At 42.6% G+C, this 23,337-nt stretch overlaps 1 protein-coding gene and 1 long non-coding RNA gene across 3 annotated transcripts in view; one reads left to right on the top strand and one right to left on the bottom strand.

Moving 5' to 3' along the window:
• Window positions 1–255: 255 nt before the first annotated feature.
• ENO1 (enolase 1) lies at window positions 256–15,221 on the bottom strand. Its single transcript, XM_075839690.1, has 12 exons — window positions 15,118–15,221; window positions 10,593–10,681; window positions 9,554–9,649; window positions 7,691–7,749; window positions 6,220–6,289; window positions 4,959–5,092; window positions 4,594–4,816; window positions 2,820–3,017; window positions 2,503–2,704; window positions 2,008–2,116; window positions 1,867–1,925; window positions 256–721 (listed from the first exon to the last, which is right to left on the bottom strand). Exons 2-12 carry the CDS (start codon window positions 10,675–10,677, stop codon window positions 652–654), a joined length of 1,305 nt encoding a protein of 434 aa, XP_075695805.1. The 5' UTR covers window positions 10,678–10,681; window positions 15,118–15,221; the 3' UTR covers window positions 256–651.
• A 46-nt stretch (window positions 15,222–15,267) lies between these two features.
• Window positions 15,268–23,337, top strand: part of LOC142661945 (uncharacterized) — a 60,086-nt gene continuing 52,016 nt past the window's right edge. For both annotated transcript variants that reach the window (XR_012850841.1, XR_012850842.1), the window contains exons 1-2: window positions 15,268–15,399; window positions 23,110–23,313. This is a non-coding gene — a long non-coding RNA (uncharacterized LOC142661945). The remainder of the gene's footprint in view (window positions 15,400–23,109; window positions 23,314–23,337) is intronic.

Raw genomic sequence — 23,337 nt, 5'->3', positions numbered from 1 at the left:
AATTGTGGACCATATAATGACATGTCTTTTGTGGCCCGGGCAATGCATGGACTGTGGAAACCAGTCGTGTGCATTAGCCATAGGAAAGAATGTTTTCTATACTATCCGCAATTGCGGATAGTATTCAGCTGCAAAACTATGGTTGTGTGCATGACACCTTAATCGTGAGAATTCACACAATGGCTACCTGTACAATGCTAGACGTGTGCCGCTATGCAGGTTTGTGGATGGATAAAGAATAAAAACAAAAACCAGTCGCCTCCAAAAGAGTTTATTACCTCTCCATACAACTACATTCTCTTGACTCTGCACATGAACCGTTAAACTAGCCTCCAAATAGAACACAAGATAACATACTATTTAGACAGGGTTGAAGTGATCAGGACCACAGCCACAATAGAAAAACACAGACAACATGCAGGCACCGAGAGTGACAGACAAGGAATCATCCTAATAAGCAGCAAAGCTTCTGGCATTGGAAGGTCAGAAACTGCAGGATTGTGAGGAGGCTCATAGGTGTACAATACAGTCATTGCTGCAGGGGCTTGTGGTGAGACAGGCCACTACAGCAGTGAAGGGTTAAGCCAGCTCCTGCAGACTCCTCTAGGTGTACAGTGACTACATAAAGATGGTTAAGTGCTCTGATACTTCTTAGTTGAAGACTGGCTTCCTGAAGTTTTTGCCTGCAAAACGAGCCTTTGATCCCAACTCCTCTTCAATTCTGCATGGTAAAGGCAAAAAGTAGTTAGTCTTGCATGTCCAGTGGTTACGGTTTTAAGAGTGAGTGCAATAAGCGTGCATATGAAAGCTTGGCATAGATAACTTAAAGGGGTGGGAGATTACCCATAGGACATACTCCTCTGGGACCTGTACCCATCTCCAGAACGAGGCCCCCTAAACCTCTGTTCTACAGTGCTTGGCTCCAGCTGCCTCCTGGCCACTTTTGTTAGGTTATCAGGAGGGACAGATTAGCTAAATGGTTTACATAACTCCCATACCCCTCACCAGGAAGTGGTCAGGAGCTAAACCAGGTAGAACGGGGTTTAGGTAGTGCTGTTAGAGGTCTGGGTCCCAGAGGTGAGACCCACAGACATTTGGCATATCCTGTGAATATGCCATAAATGCCCAAAATGGGAAAACCCCTTAAATATACAAGTGGAACGCCAATTAAATAAATCCAAAAGATACCTGAAAACTTTATATTAAAACCTAGACTACATAGAATAATCAACCAGAGAGTGGACTTTGTACATGGAGATAGATTGTTAACTGGTTATGCGGTTACTCTGGCACTTAATGGAATAGACAAACATCTGCATTTGCTGTTTATTTAACTAGTACATCCATGTATTAATGGATAGGCTCCCATTCTGGATCAACTTGTGCAGGTGCTTGGTTATTAAGTAGCGACACTTTGTATACAATGTGGATAGTTGACACAAAGCAGATTTTTTTATGTCCCTTTATACACAAATTTGTTTTACATATTGGAACAAACATTCATTTTCGGTTCATCTTTTAGGCTTAAAATCTTTCATACCCAAGTAAGATGACATTGCTCTGATTTGTTATCCCTACTCTGATTAGATTCCTAACAGATTTACAGTCAATTGATGATTTAGTAGGATGTTACATTGGCACACAAACAACCTTACAAACCATGTATAATTTACAATACCAAATAAGAGTTTAAAGAAGCTAGATGACTAAACCCAACTAGTGATGTTCTGGTGTTGGGTTAACAGTTAACACTTGCTTCACTCTTACCCAGTTTTTAAAGGAACAGTTCATGTGCGGTAATGCACCACACCCACGTTTGGACATCTACTGACTCAAGGAAAATGTAGAAGTATTTTAGACACTGACCTGAGCAGTTGGTTGTATTTTGCAAGTCTCTCAGATCTACATGGAGCACCAGTTTTTATCTAAATTAAAAATAAATCTGGATTAGCTTTAAAGAAAACCCAAATACTACCCCCACACACCCATCCTTTAATTATTTTTTACCTGTCCAGTACAGAGACCAACCACAAGATCAGCAATGAAGGTGTCTTCAGTCTCCCCAGATCGATGGCTGACCATTACTCCCCAGCCATTGGTTTGAGCCAGCTTGCATCTGCAGAGAAAGAAAGTCTGAAAACAGGCTACTGAACTTGGGCTAGGTCATAAAGTGTGATCGCTGCGAGTCAGCCCCCAGAAGCTCCTTTACCATTTCATAGATTAGGCTGTGCCAGGTATTGCAGCTCTAGACAAACTATAGTCCTAATAAGGAATAGCCCACTAGCAAATTTTAGAAAATTAATATATTAGTGTGGTATAGGATATGGGTGAAGGCCTATTATATAGCCCATCTATCCTTGTATAAAAGGAGATCATTTGTGGTACAGTATATAACACCTCTCGTGGCCAAGTAAAAGGCTTGTGTCTGGTGACAAGACCAGCCCAGTATGCCCAAGTTTTTAAGATCGGATTGTTAGATTTTGATTCAGGTATTTTACTTACGCCTGCAGAGACTCTGTAACTGAGCCAATCTGGTTGACCTTTAGAAGAAGACAGTTGCAGGCCTTATCGCTGACTGCCTTCTCAATTCTCTTGGGGTTGGTCACAGTCAAGTCATCACCAACTACCTGGATCCCTACACTGCCAGTGAACTTGGACCATGCAGCCCAATCATCCTGGTCAAATGGATCTTCAATGGAGACCACTGGGGGAAAAAAAAAAATTATAAATAATTTTTCTTCTAACCAAATTGATACATAAGGTGCAAGACAAATTACTTGTTAAACCAATTATAAATCCCAGTATTCCACTAGAAGTACCTGGGTAGTCCTTAACAAAGCTCTTGTACAGGTCAGCCAGCTTGTCTGGGGAGATGTATCGGCTTGGGTCATCTGGTGATTTGAAGTCCAAGTCGTACTTTCCATCACGGTAAAACTCAGAAGCTGCCACATCCATCCCAATCACAATCTTATCTGGGTATCCAGCCTTGTTAATAGCAGTCTTTAGAAGTTCCAGAGCTGTTTGAGAGAGGGAAGTAGTATCAGGTCAGACAGCAAATACCAAGCGCAAGGACAAGCCTAGGGAGCCAAGTTAACCATTTAATTATATGTCGGCATAAACAGCATTAGAGAACAATTTGTGCAGAGGCATTTGATTCACAGAAGTCAGTATTAAGAAGACTGCAACACTATGTGGTCACCGGGGCAGTGCTACGTGAAAAGCATGGATGTGCCACTAATGTCATACAACTCTGCAGCACCGGAGCTGCTCATTCACTTAACATTCCATGACCTCCGGCGGCCTGCACAGCAGAGTATCACTATATTTAGAGCTGCAATATTCCTACAGCAAGTCTACATGCTGTATACAGTTACAGTAACATAACGGCTGCAGATATGTTTACCAGTGAAATGTTCTAGACTAGCTTATTCCTTGGAAGAGATTAATTAACCTCCATTTCGGATGTCAATGTTTTAAAACCTCCACCTTCAGATGTCCAAACCTTTAAGCCTAATAGCCCCGTTGTTATCCCCTGAAGACGTTGTGTTGACAACGAAACATGTCGGGGGGGCTATACCTATAATTTTAACTGCTACGATCCACTGGCTTTCATCTCTAATACACTGCTATACTGTGCCACCTGCACTGTCAGGCAGTCTGCAGCTGCTGACTTAGCGTTCCTGTCCCTGATCGGAATTATCTACTGAATTCTGCCTCTTACGGCAGTAATCTCACAGAGCGCTTTGCCGTTGGTCTTTAGCTAATTTTAACTGTGTGTGCTCTTTGTCCCTCCTGGACTTTTTAGAAATACAATATTAAAAGTTAATTTCAATTTTGTTGGTAGCTGGGAAAATGGGTTTTCTTGTGCCTCAGGCACTTTAGTCTTTTCTATTGCAGTTTCTGACCTGCCAGCTACTGGGGTCTTTCATAATATACCAAACCTTTAAGCCATCACAAAACATCTCTACGTTTAAGGATATGTTCACACGACCCATTTTCAGCTGTAAACACCCTGAAAAATGGCAAAAGAAGCGGGGGCTGAACACCTCAAAACACCTGCCCATTGATTTAAATTGAAAAACGGTGTTCCATTCCCATGGCGCATTGTTTATGCAGCAGTTTTTAAAAACTGCCATGTAAAAAAAATGCATCGTAAAAAGGTGCATGTCACTACGAGCAGTTTCATTGACTCAATAGAAACCGCTCCAAAAGACAGCTATAAAAAAAGAAAACTCAGCAAAAAAAATGGTTGAAAATCAGAGGCCGTTTTCAAGGGAAACCAGCTCCGTATTTTCAGCTGTTTGTTAAACGTGTGAACATAGCTTAAGGCCTCCATGTGACATTGTATTCTCTCCTTGAATCAAAGGGAGAATATATCCAATTTGGTAGTAAAATATGTAATATGCTGCAATTTGAATGAGTCTGTATGAAATTGGAGGTAAGGTACGTGTATAGATTGTCATGGGTGCCTCATTGCAGATCTGTAATGAGGCAACATGGAAGATGTCTAAAACATTTGGAAGATTAGAACTTATTGAACCATCCTTTTATTTGAGGCTTGTTCAGTGTAGAAACCCATTAGCGAATACTTGCCTTCCTTATTCTCAAGGATGTTAGGAGCAAAGCCACCTTCATCGCCAACATTTGTGGCATCCTGGCCATATTTGCTCTTGATGACATTCTTTAGATTGTGATAAACCTCTGCACCAATGCGCATGGCCTCCTTGAAGGAAGAGGCGCCAACGGGCAAGATCATAAACTCTTGCATAGCCAACTTGTTGCCGGCATGAGATCCACCATTGATCACATTGAATGCCTGTGGAAAAGAAGAAGTGGTCAGTTCATAGTCTAAGCATGCCAACATCTGTATCTGGAGTACTTGCCATTAACAGCGAAGGAAACAACTACAAAACAGTTAGCTGCACAAGTAACTGAAGCTGGAGTGTGGTGCAACTTACAGGGACAGGAAGAATGACTTCTGCGTTCCCAGCCAGGTCAGCAATGTGACGGTACAGGGGCACTCCTTTTTCAGAAGCACCAGCCTTGCACACTGCCAGAGACACTCCCAGGATGGCATTGGCACCAAACTTTGCTACAAAGAAACAAGAGTTGATATACTTAAATGGGTTATCCAGGATTAGAAAAAACATGGCTGCTTTCTACCAAATAAAGCACCCCCACCTGTCCATGGGTTGGGTCTTATATTGCAGATCAAATCCATTTTAGCGAATGAAGTGGAGTTGCAAGAGCACAACGTGGACCCGTGGCACTATTTTTATTTTATTTTTTTAGACTAAAGCAGTGACCTAGAATCTGCAAGTTATACCACGTGTTTGATAGCATTTCCTATACAGTTCTCTAGACTAGGATTGTGTTTTGACCAGTTTGTATCTCATGTCTGGTAGACAACCATTTATTCACGTGACAGTCATGTTGGTCTGTGCATAGTACGCAGACCTTCGCATTACAAACGGTTTTGTTAATTTTACTAACACCCCCTGTAGGTGAATTAATATCCCATTGCCTACAAATCAGTATTTTTTTAGAAGCTTCCCAATATAACTGACTAACAGCTGAAAGTCAACACTGCAGAATGTAACCAAACATCCATATGGAAAAACTAAGATTCAGACCTCAGGGCTACGGCACGTTTGCCCCCTCCCAAATATAGCTGAAAACTATTTGTAGAGGTTTCAATGGCCTTTTGTTGAGAAACTACAACAGGATACTAAACACTTGCACTACCTCCATATAGTATTACTGTATCCATAATGTGTCAGTAGCAACCGTATCCATAGTGAAGCAGAGTAAATATTTTATGAATGGAGTCAATGAAGGCTGCACAAAATGTACAGAATATACACAGCAGAAAGAAAAGACTGCACGGCCCTCACCGCTTTCCAAAGGTGCTTTTAATTCAATGAACATAGAAAGGCCTTGAGAAAGCATCTGGAGGAAGTGAAACGGCTGTAGGCTAGTTGTCTTGTCCGTCTTATGTCCGCCTCTGTGCATGGAATTAAAACCACCTTTGGAAAGCAGCGAGTGCCGTGCAGTCTATTTTCTTTGTGCTGTGCATCTGCTCATGCCCTTCTTCCACGAGCACCATCGACTAAAGGTTATTGGACCACAAATCCCAGCAAGCACAATCCTGTGGTGCCACAAGTGAAGGTAGTGACTTACTCTTATTTTTTTGAATTGACATGTACAGCATATACTTACACTTGTTCTCAGTTCCATCCATGTCAAGCATCAGTTTGTCGATCTTTTCCTGCTCCACAACGCTTAAACTCTGTAAGAAAACAGGCAAGTTTAGTACACAAAGCTCACGAAGAAATGACCTGTCTGAATTACCAGACGTATTGGAGTTTACAGGTGATCATTATTTTCTCCACAGCAATCTAAAAGGATCATCTAGTTTGCACCCAAAACCAAACATGAAACAGACAGGGGCCACAAATACATATGATCAGGGCTCAGGCACACTGCCATGTTACAGCGCATATATATATAATTTTATTTTTTTTAGATAGCTCTATACAGTACTCTGAGGAACACAGGCTTCTGTACAAAACAAACTTCTGACTCCACGTGTATGGAGATTCTCCCCTAGAAGCAATGCTTGTAGGGTAGAATACCTTTGTACATATGAAGTCTGATAGAGCCGGTGTACTTCCATACATGCTCCGTGCCAGTGCACATGAGCCCTTCTCTTGCAGATGTCCATCTAGCTGCTTTTGTACAAGTATCTGCCTGCTCATCAGCCTTGAGATCATGTAACATGTGTCTCCACCAACACCTGCTGCTGCTGTATAGTTTATGTCTGCTCCCACATTGCCTACAGCAGTGTCAACTTATAGTATAGATGTTGTTTATTGCAGGTGCTCCCATACTGGTAGACAAGAGTCACCTATACATTTATATAGCTATAAGTGTGTAAAGAACAAAAAGTGTTAACTTTACTGCACACAATGACCTGTTTTGCCAGTGTCATAACTTGTCATAGTTGCCTATGTCCATATCTAGTCTATTTACAATCTGATCATCCATTGGGGTTATAATTCAATCTACATTGCAGGCAGTTTAGGAAGCAGTGGGGTGTGAAGGCCCTACAATACAGCATCCATCTGGCTGTCCACTCAAACATGAAGATGCGATTTGGGAAATGTTGCAGAAGAAGTGCTGAACGTTTCAATGCTTGATAAATCTGCTCTTTTAAGAGTCAGTGGAATTAATACCTCAACACAATTTCTTCTCCATCAAAGCACACTGCTCTGCCCATAGACTGGTTGCCCATTTAAAAAAATATCCAACTTCAGCAAGTGCCTAAAGTTGACCTGCCCCAACCCCCACTGAATCAGGAAAACACATTAGTTCTTCCCCCAACAGGAGGAACAGCTATGCCCCTCTCATACACCTGCTGGCAAGGGAAAGCTGTAACATGAGGTGGTGTGATCTCAAGTACCAAAAAAAGTAAATGCACCCAGCCTCAGTGTATAGTGAAAGTGCTCCATTTTGCAGAATTTAGGCTTCGTAAACTTAGGTTTGACTACTGAACGCAGACAAAATCAACAAGCACAATACTCTAAAAGAAACAGACCTCAAGTAAGACCAACTTTGGAAGGACATCAAAAGCAGAAGAATAAGAGCATAAGAGGTGAGCAGCCAGTTAGTCAAAAACAAGAACCCATACCTTTCCAACCAGTGCTGGAGCAATGGTATTATTGATGTGCTCAACGGCTTTAGAGACACCTGGAAGGGACAAGCACATTCAATCACTGCATGATCACACGGGCATGCACCAGAGACGTTCCTAGACGGACATCTCCTGTTGAAGGCCTCAGTGTTCTGGTCTGCCAGATTACATGAACTTCTAACACAAGCAGGAGTTGGCCATCTAGGAACACCATCTCAGTAGTTAGTCAAACCCCATGCATTGGGAGGAGTGCAAGGCACGGGCTCCCATTACCTGGGTGCATAAAGCAGGTCCCAGAAACTCGTTTACATATTTCACAGCTCTGCTCACACCTGAGAGCAAGGGATAAAGACAGGTGAAGAAATGTACATCCAGATTAACAATATCCATTTAGGCCTTATTCACACATTGCAGATTTGCTACAGGTTTTGCATGCATTTTTTTTAAAGCTTAAAAACAGAATTGGATCTAGGAGAAGAGGCTCTTTAAGGCCCTCCTTTATACATTTCTTCTATTTCTGGTTTTGCCTTAAAAAAAAAAAAATACATGCAAAATCTGCACTGTGTGAACTAGGCCTTGTAGTCGACCAAGGTCTTACTAGAAAGCAAATACTGCTGTGCAAATAAGTAGCATGCTACTTATGCCTGCACAGAAAAACTGGTGGTTTAGCCCCATTGAATGGAACAGATCTGCGGCACATCCACAGCTGTGGTCAGCCCTGGATTTCTGCCATGGATCCTGTATTAAACGTGTCGGTTTGGTCTATGGCAAACCTGGCACATGTGACTAGCTAAAGATTTAAAGAATTAATGACCTTAACATTCCTCAGTCATTCATAACAGCTAATCAGGCAGGTTCCTAGTCTGAGAGATATTATTTTTGTTTTGCTTTAACATTACAACTTGCCATTGGAATTTTTGAAAAAAAAATGTAAAGGATCTGCCAGACACAGCTTCTGTGTCGACGCCCGTGGTTAGTCAGTCTGCACCTGCTCCCAAGTCTGGTCGATTGACCCCTCCTTCTACCAATCAGGCTGGGAGGCTGAGTGGGAGAGCCTATCACAGCCTGGCCAGACGGAGCTAGCTCCCACCCCCTGTCTATTTATACCTTCACTTCCTGCTCCTCCAGTGCCTGTGATTGTCCGTTTCCTGGCTCTGCTGCTGCTGCTTGTACTTTTGTCCTCTGCTCCATATAGACCCTTGGCTTACTGACTACTCTCCTGCTCTGCGTTTGGTACCTCGTACACTCCTGGTTTGACTCTGCTCGTTCACTACTCTTGTTGCTCACGGTGTTGCCGTGGGCAACTGCCCCGTTCTCCTAGCTTCTGTGTACCCTTGTCTGTCGTGCACGTAGTGAGCGTAGGGACCGTCGCCCAGTTGTACGCCGTCGCCTAGGACGGGCCGTTGCAAGTAGGCAGGGACTGAGTGGCGGGTAGATTAGGGCTCGTCTGTCTCCCTACCCCGCCATTACAAAAAAATATATATAAAAATGTGTACACTGCTTTACTAACTTGCATCCCTGTTGTAAAGTATTAGAACACTTGTCAGATCAGGTAGAATCTGTTAATATTTTTTCTAAGAGCTCTGCATTAGGTAATTTATTTCTGCTAGATCTTTATATTAAGTTGAAAATGTTCATATATTTCCAGGAGGAACAAAAATGGCACAATGCAGAGTTCCAAGAAGAGAGATCAGAGAAGGAGTCCAAGGGGAATGCAAGCATTGACATGGATATAGAGACCACTATCCCACTTTGCTCCAGACCAATGATAGATTTGGGGTAATTGTTCTTGCTCTCAACACATGTTCAATGTCAACCTAGAGAGGAGGGACTTGAAACCAAGCAAAAGTAGAAACTTACCCTTTCCCAAGTAACGGGTTTTATCATTGTCACGGAGCTCAAGTGCCTCATAGATACCGGTGGAGGCGCCACTTGGTACTGCAGCACGGAAAAGACCTGCCAAGCAAAAAGTTGCGACAGATTAAGTTTTGGCCAAAGTCTACATGTGATCTTTAGATTGGCAGGCATGCAACAAGATAGGCTCACATTGAAGAGTCATACTTAGGATCAGAATTGCAATCTTTTTTTGTCTTGCTAATCATTTGACAGCTGCAGATTAAACATGTGGCATATCTGCCAGCATAGTCTAAAAAGCAGTGGTAAAAATGACAATGACAAAGAAATAGGAACTAACAAGTTTATTTTAACCTGACGACATCAGGGGGAGAGACATTTAATACGGTGCATATGTTAAACACTTTCAAGGAATTTCTTGGTTGCTTTGCCACCCCACGTCCAGCTGTCCTGGCAGGATTACAGCTTCCAAGCCAATCAACAAATGAAGCACTGATAAATTAAGTCAAATGAATGCAGGGACAGGAAGACCTAATCAGTGATAGACGGACCATCATTTAACATCCAAGTAAATCTTTGTTTGGACTTGCGGATCATATACCTGTGCATTTTACAATGGCAGTCTATATTTTAACCACCATATCAGGCTTCAGATAGGTTGCCCGAATTGTCACATGGGCAGCCCATGTGGCCGGGCAGAGAGTTGGGGCTCCATCTTTGTCACTCAGGTTGCCTCTTAAGGACTTGCATTGTTAGCAAACAAGAGGAATTGGCCAGATGGTCATAGAAAGCATGTGGAGGTGGCACACACAATGCACTACTGTCCTGGGTGGCAAAGCCCACTTCATAGTGAGGAGGCTATTTTGATCCTTGCTATGGAGCCCCATCTCTGCTAGGTCCAGTAATGCACATGGGGTTGGCACCAACTGATTTCCACTTCTCTCCAGTTCAAGTTTCTGTGAAATATTTAAAGGTTATATAAAATCGTACCACCAAAAGAAGAACTTGTGGCTTAGGAGAGGCTGTAGAAGCGCCAGTAACCCACCTTTTGCTGTATACAGGTCTACCTCCACAGTGGGGTTACCACGGGAGTCAAAGATCTCTCTAGCATGAATCTTGAGAATGGACATGGTGCTGTTGGTTAGAAAAGCAAAGTATTAGAGATTAAGATTACATATAGTGCAAAGCCATAGAAACTTTAACACTAGGCAAAAAAAATAAGTTATATGCCAAGATGTGCTGCAATATATCTGTCCTTGCCCCAGTAAAATGTAGGAAGGTGGGTTGATTGCATCCCGTATGGCTATATGGAAAGCCCATCTGTCAGATGAAATGCCACTTGTAATTGAAGTCCCTCATCATTTCACCAGCAGATATGGAAGCAATCTTACCAAATGCGGTCACTTATAGGCAGCTTAGAAGAGGCATGGTAATTGTGTTACAGATTCTAATGTGCATCTCCCCAACAGGACAGGCCAGCATTTTTTTTTATATACAGTTGCATGCATTCTATAGTTTACAGGGGGTTTAGAACAAACATGGCCACTATCTTCCAAAGACAGCACCACATCTGTCCACAGGTCTTGAGCGGTATCACAGCTCAGCCACATTAACTTCAATAGAGCAGGGCTATAATACCAGAGAACCCAAGATTGCTGTACATTATATAGGGAGATATATAGATATACATGTACTGAATAAGGTTTGATCCTGCATTACCGGGGGGGGGGGGGGGGGGGGGTAGTTGATAAATCAAGAGCACTGAAGTCCTGCATTTGTCTGTATTATACACCAGGGCTCCAAAAAACAAAAACACATACATTTTGCAAGCTTGTCTTACAATACATTTAGACTTTTATTAAAAGAAAGAATGTAAGATACAGGTTCTCAATTCTAGTATTTCACCATTAGCCATGGATCAAATGACGTACACCAGAGCAGAGGGGGTTAATACTTCCTTTTGAGGGCTGGCTTTGAGAGCGGATGTGAGGTTTTCCCAAGGTCATGAAGCCCCAATAGCAGTTTAGGCTCCCTGGTCCGATAATGGGGTTGTACATAAAGGGAGCTGTTGAGTCATCATACGCTCAGATAGGTCATCCCGATGTAGCAGTGCTCAGCTATGTGTATGTTATATGATATGCCCTTGATACGCCTTCCTGGTCTGTGCTGCGCCTCCTCCAGAACGGCAGAAATGCTGCAATTCAGGTTAACCCTTTCGCAACAAGCTGGTACTAGTTCTCATCACAAAATAAATGTTTTTTGGAGGTGTCAAAGCAGGTTTGAGGTTTAGCAGCTTGTTCATGGGTGCTGCGGAGGCCGATCAATGAAAAACCGGCCAGAAAAGGAGGCTGCACACAACAGGCTCCTCCATTCACTACCACATTACGCATCACGTAGCATCAGGGCATGCTCAGAAACCTGCCTAGGTCATACCATTTTCAAGGTCATTTTACATCCTATAGAGCTAAATGTCATTACCATATAATCCAAGCTTCATTTGTTAAGTGTCAGAAACAGTGGGACATCCGATAGAAAAGTCAGCCTTCTATCCGCATTAAAAGCACGTATAGCTATTTTGGTGTTTGGGGGGGGGGGGGGGGGGCTGAGGCAGCTGTCAGTTTTCTGCAATCATTTTTATGAAGGCCGATGACCACTTTTAAGACAGACTGCAGTCTGATAAAATAGGATCATGGAATCCCAGTTGCATAAGGTACGATTTATGAACATAAAAATGATATTGTTCAGAAGCATGCTCCATCTTCACAAGCAGGCATGCACCGTGTGGGGAGGGAGAAAGCCCACCATGTGCGGAATTTGTTTTAGACATATCTAGGAGCAGATGCACCAGGCCGGCCTTTGGATGTATTCACACGTGCAGGTATTTTATTCCGATTTTGAGGTCAAAACTAAGTGTGGATCATAAAGTGAGGGCGTATAAGGCCTCATGCACACAGATCCACAATTCGTCCACAAACACGCAGATGAATTGCAGACCCATTCATTTCTATGGGCCCACGCACACAACTGGTTTACACAAACCGCAATCGCGGACTGCAAAAACTCAGGACAAGTCATTTTACAGTCTGCAAGTGCGGTCTGGCCCCATTGAAATAAATGAACATCTTGTGTGCTATGGCCGTGTGCATGAGGCCTTAGGCTAGGGCTACACTGCTACTTTGGCCCACACATGGGTCACAACCAAAGACCGATGTGTCGCCCTGTCCACATCACAGGTAATGAAGACCAATTGGGCCACGTTGCAACCCGCTGATTGCCACACCCGACTATGGCAATAAAATCAGAACTATTGGGTCACAGCAACCCACAGATTGCAGCGTGGCCACATTGACTTTCATTACCTGTAATGCAACACAGCGATCTTTGGCCACACAACCAAGTCGCCATGTAGCCCAAGCCTTAAGGACAGATACCATCTCCCTTATTTTAATCCACTACTGGTCTTCACTTGAGAAAAAAAAAAAACCCTGATCAAGCCAAAATAAAAATCTATAGGGAACATATCGTAGACCGGAATTACAGCTAAACTTAACGTCATAGGAAGCAAATTGACGTTTGAATGTGCGATAAGAAAATTTGTATGTGAACCCCTAACGTAGACAAGGACTGAGGTTCATTTCTATCCGCGTGCAGCACTGGAATATATTGGCGCTACATAAACAAGACAATCTCACTAAAGAACCAGCTTTGGAAGCCAGGAGTAGAGCGATTCTGCGAGGTCCGCTGAATTTATAGGTCCTATGACCGCAATGAACACAACAGACCAGATAGCAGCTTCCTACAGTCTCATTGTTTTTCTCTGACAGGACAAAGGTTCAAGTTAAAGGGCGCAGTTCTAGCAAAACATTCACCGCTTAGCAGTCAGATCACCAATGACCCACTTGTAAAGAAGCAGGACTCCATTGGACATCTAGAGCCGGCAGCCACATTCATACTAATCCAGGGAGAGCTAGCCAGTCTGCATTTAACCCCATCATGACTGCAAGTCATATTTGCCTATAGGACTAAAACTATCTCATGCAAGCATGAAGATGTCATCATTTCCGTAGAGACGGGCAGGATTATTAGTCATTACTGTACTTCTTTTCTTGCAGGGGTAGGACCTGACATCAGAGCTGCGGAGAAGTAGGGATTCAATGAGCAGAAGTGCTCATGTATAAAAAGATGGCTGCTTTGTAGACGTGCAGTTACTCATGAGCAGAACACGTCAAGGCCTGGCAGTAAGAAAAAGGACTACCCCCACCCCCGGATACACTGTACCGAATTACATCACGGGGCATTATAGTAGCTCAACGGAAAAGAGCATTTTAGCAACCAGATTCGAAAAGCACTAAAAATTTCCTATCTAAGATTTATCCTACTGGATGAAGCAGTAAAGGTCAATGAAATATTGCATTAACTCTTATGTAAGGGCATTGGACGTGGCCTTATATAACACTACGGGATGCCTGCAGTAAATTAGTGCTTTGCAAAAGGCATCTTTACAGGATAAAGTCTGATCTGCTTCCATTCAGGCAGCATGTGCGCAGGTGAGCGTGCAAATAAATGTGACAGCCATTAATATCTAACGGCAAACCTACCACACCCATCAGTGCCACAGAAGCCAAGCAACAAGTCACACTGAGGAAAGATCAGATTGATCGGTCCATGTTAACCCCTTTAATGCTGACGAAGTGCTAATTATCCCTTAGGGTACAAGCAACAGGGGGGGGGAGAGAACATTGCGCAGTGAGACACCATCCATTTTAAGGGGATGACTCAGTTCCTTTGCCACCTCTGAATACACTAGCCACCTCTGCAAGGAAGGAGGAAACCTAAGAACCGCTTTAGATTGTAAGAATGCGATCAGGGCAGGGCGAGTCGTTTTTCTGTAGATTGAACGAGAACACAGGAACGGTCAGGGCCAAGCAATTAATGGTGTAACAGGCCTCCACCTTGCAACTCAAGTGAATGGGTATATTGGCAACAACAAGGGTTAATGCTGAACACTTAGAATCCCACCCTATGCATGCAGGCTTCTATTTCTAGCCAGTAGCAGCTGAGACCACCATCTGTCATGGGAATACCATACAGGAGCCACAAGTCCTACATTCCTGGAATATATACACTGTAGTGGCACCTACACCGGGTATACATGAAGAATACACTTGGTCCAGACTACTAGGGCACAGGTGGTAATTTTGCATCAATATGGTAGTGCAGGTTAGTTGCTATGGGCACCGATCTCTACAGATGTAAATCACCATTGCATTGAAGATGCAGATCAGGGCAACATCTACTGCATGGCATCACTGCCCAGCACTGAGGGTAACAGAACGGGCATACAAGAATCAATACAGATCATTTGCAATAGTTATTAAGTTGCACAACCTGAACCAGGTCATGTGACACTCCGCAATAGCGACCATACAGAATAAGTAGCCACGTACTAAATTTAATTACACTTGACCAAATAAGGATTGCACAAATTAGACCCCATAATTTAAGGTGGAATATCAAGACATATCTTAACTTCTAAAGCGGCGAAGGCTCTTTGCAGCACCTGCACTCACCTCTGCTGCTTGGTCTCTGCTTTTCGGCTAAGAGAAAGGAGAAGAAACTACAGCAGCGCTCGGCCTTTATAGTCCAGAGCGTCGCGCAGGGACCCGCCCCCTTATCGACCGTCACAAGCCCCCCCCCCCCCCCTGGAGTTTCCCCAGCTGAACGTGATTGGCTAGAAGGCGCTCACGCGACCTTGCCGAGGCAGTTAGGAAGTGGAGACAAGATGGAGTTGTCACTCACAGGTAGACGACGCTGTACGTGCGAGGAGCACTCGTGGTGTGGGGGCTAGTGACGTACGTACTATCTGGATGTCTAATGTGCGAATCTTCTCCACGGGCAGTGTATATCGTAAAAACAAAGCATATATAAAATGGAAAGCAATACACATAATTTGCATATCTTACGTTATTATTTTGCTTGGGTGTTGGGTTGGGTGCTTAGGCCTATTTTTCAATATTCTGTATACATAAAGAGTTGCCCATGCAGTGTCACACAGCACCCATACCTCTACCTAGACACTTTTCTAGGAAGGTGCAAAAAGTATCTAAAACGCATAATAAATTTGGCGTGAGCCATGTACAACGCTTTTGTAGCGCAATTTGTGCCAGAATTGTGGCACATTTTGCTTAGTCAATCTCCCCATAGTGTCAAATGGCGGCTAAAACCTTTAAAGAGGTTTTCCGGCAAGTGATTTTTTTTTTTTAGGGGCTGCAAATGAAATAAATAAAACAAAAAAGCAATACTTACCTACTTACCTTTCCTTGTACCCGGCGATCCAGTACCCACTCCCGGTTATTGTTTACATGCACGTAGCATATAGCCGCTGCAGCCAATCAGAGGGGCTCTCTGGTGACGAATCATATTTCTGTCATAATGCCAGAAATACTACATATGGCCGCTCCATGTAAACAACCACCGGGACTGCAGCCGGAGCGTCAGCGCGGCATCGCCGGGGACAAGGATAGGTAAGTATTGCTTTATTGTTTTCTTTATTTCATTTGCAGACCCTAAGAAAAAAATGTACGCTTCCCGGATAACCCTTTTAATACAATGCGCCAATAAAGCAAACAGGGCAAACGCTCGTTCATCGATTAATCGCATCTTTTATGCAGCCAATAAAATGTTTGCTTGTTGGCAGTACATCTCCCCGTCTAAAGAAGGTAATGTGCTGCCAACAAGATGCAAATGTATGGGGACAAAACGATCGTATTAACAGTCGTTTGTCCTCACACTTGCGATCATAGCCCCGTTTGAATGGAGCAAATGAGTGCCGATTCGCACACGTTTAACGGGCAGGATATCTGCCCGTAAAAGACTGCAAGTTAAAATTTGTGTTTAAAGGTTGGTGAATTTAAAAACTTCAGGACAACTTGAAGAGGCTCTGTCACCACATTATAAGTGCCCCATCTTGCACATGATGTGATCGGCGCTGTAATGTAGATTACAGCAGTGTTTATTTATTTAGAAAAACAATCATTTTTGACGGAGTTATGACCTATTTTAGATTTATGCTAATGAGTTTCTCAATGGACAACTGGGCGTGTTTTACTATATGACCAACTGGGCGTTGTACAGAGGAGTGTATAACGCTGACCAATCAGTGACCAATCAGCGTCATACACTTCTCTCCATTCATTTTCACAGCACATACACACACACTAACATTACTGCAGTGTCCTGACAATGAATATACATTACCTCCAGCCAGGACGTGATGTCTATTCAGAATCCTGACCACTTAGTTTGTGTGTGATTACAGCACAGCAAGCGTAATCTCGTTTTAAATGCCAGTTTACAGAGAAAAAACGCTTGCTTTGCTGTAAATCTCACACAAACGTTACCGAAGTGTCAGGATTGTGAATAGACATCCCGTCCTGGCTGGTCGTGATGTATATTCACTGTCAGGACACTTGAGTAACGTTAATGTGTGTGTATGTGGCTGCACATAGTGATCTACTAAGATTACTATGTGCTGGGTAAATGAATGGGGAGAAGTGTATGACGCTGATTGGTCACTGATTGGTCAGCGTCATACACTCCTCTGTACAACGCCCACTTGGTCTAAAAGTAAAACACGCCCAGTTGTCCATTAAGAAACTCATTAGCATAAAGCTAAAATAGGCCATAACTCCGTCAAAAATGATCAATCTACATTACAGCGCTGATCACATCATGTACAATATAGGGCACTTATAATGTGGTGACAGAGCCTCTTTAAAAAAGCCAAGGACAAGCCGAAGAACCTTGACAAATATCAGTCATGAACAAGTTTTAAGACAGCAAATATAAATTTAGGCAGCAATGATTCGATATCCATTGGGTTATTATGGATACCATGTCTGTAAACTGGCGTTCTGATGTCTACAACACTGTGGGCACTATAACCATCAGACACATCCTGACATCCTCCAGTTCAGCCATAGGCCTCATGTACACTGCGCCGAGGCCATACAGCTCCCTTGTATAGAGCCACACGGCCACTGTGTGCTATCCTATATGCTCCGTCAGGAGCATGCCACAATATCTTTCTGTCTGATTTATACATAATCTGATAAAAAAAAAAACTCCATATGCCACCGTAGGAAATTGGAGGCATACAGGGGTATAGTAGAGGCGCCATCTACTAGAATGTAAGACCTATTCTGACTCTGAACAAAATAGAGCCATAATATGTATATAAGTCCTAAATCTGCTTCTTCCCTAAGGCCATGTTCACACAGCATATTTTTTAAGTGGAAAAATCCGATGTGCCTTTGGCTGCGAATCCACGACAGAAATCTGAGCGTGATCTTCGGATTTCTGCTGCAGATTTGAAGTTTTACCTGCTGAGAATCTCCACACAGATTAGCTCCATTCAGGCATGTCACTTTTTTTTTCCGCGACACGGTTTTCAATTCCGTGCATGGTAAATAATGAATAACAGGGCGGTTTTCCATTAAAATCAATAAAACGCTGTTTGTAGACGGTTTTCACATGTATCTCGGCGCATAAAACGTGTTTTTCGCACAGAAATAAGCATGAAAATCAGCCGCGTAAACATGGCCTAAACATATAGTTGGTTAAATTAAAAATTAAATTGCTGCGGATTTTGCGAGATTTGTGGACAATCTAATATGAATGAGGACAGCCTAGCGATCATCGGGACTCCCAGCGGTTGGACGACACCTGCCCATACACATGAGATAAAAGGCAGTTGAAGTGGCTGGTTTTGGCCATTTCAGTCGACCGTGGTTTGAAAAATGAACGTAATTGATCGTTTAAAAAATTGAGTCCATGGTCAGCCGAAACTACATGTGTGTGGCATGATCGGCTGAATTCACAAGCCCCAGGGAGTCCGTTTAAAAAAAAAAAAAAAAAAAAGTCTAGTTTAGTCTTTTCTCTTGCTATCGTCCATACAAACAACTGCATTGCGGCCGACAATTATCTTTTGCGTATGATGGCTACAGGTTCCAGACTCCAACGGCACTCGACAGACTCTATTGACTTTAATGGGGTCCGTTTGGATTCCTTCTTGGTGTCCGCCGTTTTTACAGGCATAAAAGCTCCGTGTACTGTCCTCAGCTACGGTATTAATTCCGTCAAAATGACAGAACCCTTGCACAACTGACACAAACGGAAACCATTTGCATCGGATCCGTCACCATTGAAATCAACGGTGATGCAAACGGAAACCTATGGTCTCCGTTCGTCTCAGTCAGGGTTCTGTTCTGACGGAATGTCAGAACGGAACCCTGATGCAAGATGTGAACGAAGCTAAACTTGTAAGTTATTTTACTAACTATTTCCTGAGGCCTCATGCACACGAACAAAAAAACTCCCGTTATTACGGGTCGTAATTACGACCCGTAATAACGAGCTCATAGACTTCTATTGGCAACGGGTACCTTCCCGTTTTCTTATGGGAAGGTGCCCGTGCCGTTGAAAAAGATAGAACATGTTCTATTTTTTTCTTTTACGGGCCGTGCTACTATACTTTATAATGGGAGCACGGCCCGGAAAAACGGCCGGCTGCCCGTGCCCGGCCATGCCCGTAATTACGAGTCGTGATTACAGGCACGGTCGTGTGCATGGGGCCTAAATGTCTGGTTTTGAAAGCTTTGGAACACTTTACCCCGGTTGTATAATGACATTCGGGTGGTTTAGCGGCTCCAAACCGAGTGACCGGTTCCCTTTAAGTCAGCGAAAAGCCAACAAACCATGGATTAGTGAGTTACCTTTATTCTAAACTGATGGATGGAAGTTGCTGAAGCAGCGATTTAGTAGTGGAGCTGCTGTATAAATGGTGTGTCCCATTGACAACACTTTGAAACTGATGTGAAGAGACACTGGTTGCAAATTATAGACAGTTGGCTGGAGTGCATATCCTCTCTAAAATACACTCCTATTTAGAGCACATTCCTCATGTGTTGAACTCTCTTTCTTTGTAGCCACAGCTGACAGGTTTTGTAAAGCTCAGAGAAATGAACCTTTTTGGAAAAAGAAAGAGGGGGATGTTTATAATATTCCAATGATTGTACTTTTTAATTGCAGAAGTCTTTTTTGCAGTGCAATTAGAAAATTGAGGTGAATGCATCAAAGTCTCCCAATTTTGAAATTGCATCCAAAAATAAGGCATTTGAGTAATGAGTTCATTGAGAGTGTACTGTATGTCTGTTACAGAGGTACACAAACTTCTTAATAATTATAGTTTATAAATATAATTTACATATTCTGAGTATGTTCTTGCACTAGTCCCTGTCCTCACTTTTCATACAAATGCTAGAGACCGTTTTTGTAGGGGAATATGTAAGAAAAGTAGAGCACACAGACTAAACCCAGGCAAGCTCAAAGAGAACATAGAAATCTGTTGCCTTGGTCGGATTTAACCTCTACTTTTGTGCATACCAGTTTTCCCTTTAGATTCTAAATTGTATGTTTACATGGAGACACTAAGGGTCCATTCATTTAAGTAACGAGCACCGATCGAAGATTTAAGCTTGTCGTTCGGCACTTGTTTGCTTTATTGCAATTGATCGCAGGTATAGGGTGGAATGATCGTTAATACGATCGTTCGCCCTGATACATTTTGCATAATTTCAGCAGCACGTCCCCCGTTTACACAGCCAGATGTGCTGCCAACAAGCGATCAGCTGAGGAACGAGCGGGAGGTATCGGGCCCGGGCCTATCTTCTTACGCCCTTTTATGTGTGCCGTATTATGGTTCTGTATATCTATAAAATACATATAATCTATCACCATTTGGTCCTGAGTTAATAACCTATAAAATGTCGGCTGGTCCTTTTATGTGCTATAAGAAAAGTTAATACTTTTGTTACCATACAAAGTATTGGGCAGAGCTGTAGCTAGGCTTTTCTTCACCCAGGGCACAGGCCCTGTTTGCTACTTCTAGCCCTGTGTCTAAATATTCTGTCCAAGGTAAAGTGGTTTGTTGTCAACCCCCTTGGCACCCAGCACATGGGGCACATGCCCCTTGCGAATATTGCCCTTTAATCGGTGGGTATTTTTCTGTCAACATAACCCGTAAGAGGGCTTGTTTATTCCAGGGGGAGTTGTATTTTTTTATTGGCACAATTTTGGGGTACATATAATCTATTGAAATGGAAAAAAACAGTGATTCCGCTATTGTTTTTTGGGTTTCGGCTTTAGGCTGGGTTCACACGACCTATTTTCAGACGTAAACGAGGCGTATTATGCCTCGTTTTACGTCTGAAAATAGGGCTACAATACGTCGGCAAACATCTGCCCATTCATTTGAATGGGTTTGCCGACGTACTGTGCAGACGACCTGTTATTTACGCGTCGTCGTTTGACAGCTGTCAAACGACGACGCGTAAAAATACAGCCTCGTCAAAAGAAGTGCAGGACACTTCTTTGGACGTTTTTGGAGCTGTTTTCTCATAGACTCCAATGAAAACAGCTCCAAAAACGGACGTGAAAAACGCAGCGAAAAATGCGAGTTGGTCAAAAAACGTCTGAAATGCAGGGTCTGTTTTCCCTTGAAAACAGCTCTGGATTTTCAGACGTTTTTGGTCACTACGTGTGCACATACCCTTACAGCGTTCACTATGTGGTATAAATTACATGATAGCTTTATTCTAAGGGTCGTTATGTTTATGACGATATCAAATATGTATCTTTTTTTTATCTTTTACTACTTTTGCACAATAAAAACACTTAAAGAAAATGATTTGGTTTTGTGTCGCCAGTTTCCAAGAGCCATAACTTTTTTATTTTTCGTCAACAGAGCTGTACGGGGCTTATTTTTTGCAGGCCAAGTTCTAATTTTCATTGGTACTATTTTGTGGTTGATTTGACGTTTTGATCATATTTTATTCAGTTTATTGGGAGGTGGAGTAAACAAAAAACAGTAATTTTGGCTTCATGGAATTCAGTGTGGGATAAATAAGGGGATCATTTTATAGTTCAGGTCGCTACGGATTTGCTGATACCAATTATGTGTAGGTTTTTTTTTCATTATATTTTTATTGCACGTTTATTTACAACATTTATTAGTCCCACAAGGGGACTTGAACATGCGAGCATTTAATCGCTTACACTGTACTACTTATGTAGTGCAGTGTCTTATGTCTGTCAGTGTAAAACTAAAAGCTATCCTATTAAGCCCTGCCTTAAAGGAACAGTGTTACCACAATTTTTTTTTTTATATGTTAAAGATGTTAGTGCATTATTAAAAACGTTTGGATTAATTTGTGTGTTTGTGTGTTACTTTTTCTTATTTTTACACTTTTTCTTCCCTATGGGGGCTGCCATTTTTTTTCCATTTCTGTATGTGTCGATTAACGAAACATACAGACATGGAATACGGCAGCTCCAGTCCCATAGGGACTGCGAACGGGGCCCGTTCCATCCACTTCAATGTACGCCGTCTGTGTGGGAACGGCGCATGCGCCGCTCCCACACAGTCCAATTTGAAATGCGCGCCGTCCGGCGCCATTTTCTTGTGGACCGGAAGTCGCGGCCGGACAGTAAGATTACTACTTCCGGTCGCGGCTTCCGGACTTGTGCACTTGGACCAGCGGCAGCAGACGGAGCGGAGGGGCCGGAGGGAGCCGCGGCGGCAGGAACAGGTAAGAGATTTCTATGTATGTTCGTGTTTGTGTGTGTTTACTACTGTATGTAAACCTACTACACTGTGTGTTAGCTCAAAAAATGGCGACACACAGTGTAGGAGGTTAGACTGTTCAATCCCCTCGTTTATCCCGGCACTAGCCAGGATAAAGGAGGGGGGGATGCTGAGAGCTCACTAGAGCGAGGGCTTTTTACCCAATTTTGCAGCATAAAGCAATGTGGTTGCTTTACCACATGCAACTCTTCTTAAAATCAAATATATATATATATATATATATATATATATATATATATATATATAAAAAACAGGAGCGTCTGGCTCCCGACAATTAGATTCAAACGAACAGCAATGAAACTAGAAGCATTTTTTACAAGTAACACAATTATCTTAGTTAGAATAAAGGATAGCATCAAAACTATCAAAAAGAATAAACACAATTATCAAAGAAACTAAGAGTACTAACACTGTCTGTCAGCGGCGAGAATATGCGGACAATGATGATTTTTTTGAAATATGCGGTCACCTGCATATAAACATATATATATATATATATATATATATATACAAGAAATTTATCTTCTTCTATACTAAAGCTAAGAATATCTACCATTTGGCAGAAAATAGTTGGTTAAAAGGTAGAAAAGAGGAGAAATAGCAATTAAGAGAAAATCAGTCTGAGGAAAAAACATACACACACCTGTGCTGAAACGCCCATGATGAACCTTCACCTTGCCAGTTTAACCTGGAAGTGAAGCATATGATACAAGTATATAAGATGATGTATTGTAACCAAATTTATATGCCTGATGAAGACCACAGTGCGTGGTTGAAACGCGTTGCAGCAATCTAATTTTATATTGTTCTTTTTTTAATAATAAAATCGTTGAAAATACACCCTGACGATTTTGTGAAGATACCAGTACAATCCACACCTGAGCGCCCGTTCAGAGGAGCAGCTTTTTCTTCCTAATCTGCATTACTTCAAAACCGCAAGGAGAGGAGTTCCTGATACGAATTCACCCCATGCGGTTATGGCTCCAGAGGCAAGCACAGTGTGAACAAGCGTGTACAAGCTACAAAGTTAAGTTGTGCTGGCGACATTGCACAACTCACCAAGGTGAGCTCCATTCATTAAACTCAT

Source organism: Rhinoderma darwinii, chromosome 10, assembly GCF_050947455.1.
Source record: "Rhinoderma darwinii isolate aRhiDar2 chromosome 10, aRhiDar2.hap1, whole genome shotgun sequence".
Taxonomy (NCBI): domain Eukaryota; kingdom Metazoa; phylum Chordata; class Amphibia; order Anura; family Rhinodermatidae; genus Rhinoderma; species Rhinoderma darwinii.
The sequence above is the reverse complement of the archived record's forward strand: the minus strand, read 5'-3'. Positions and strand labels throughout refer to the sequence as shown.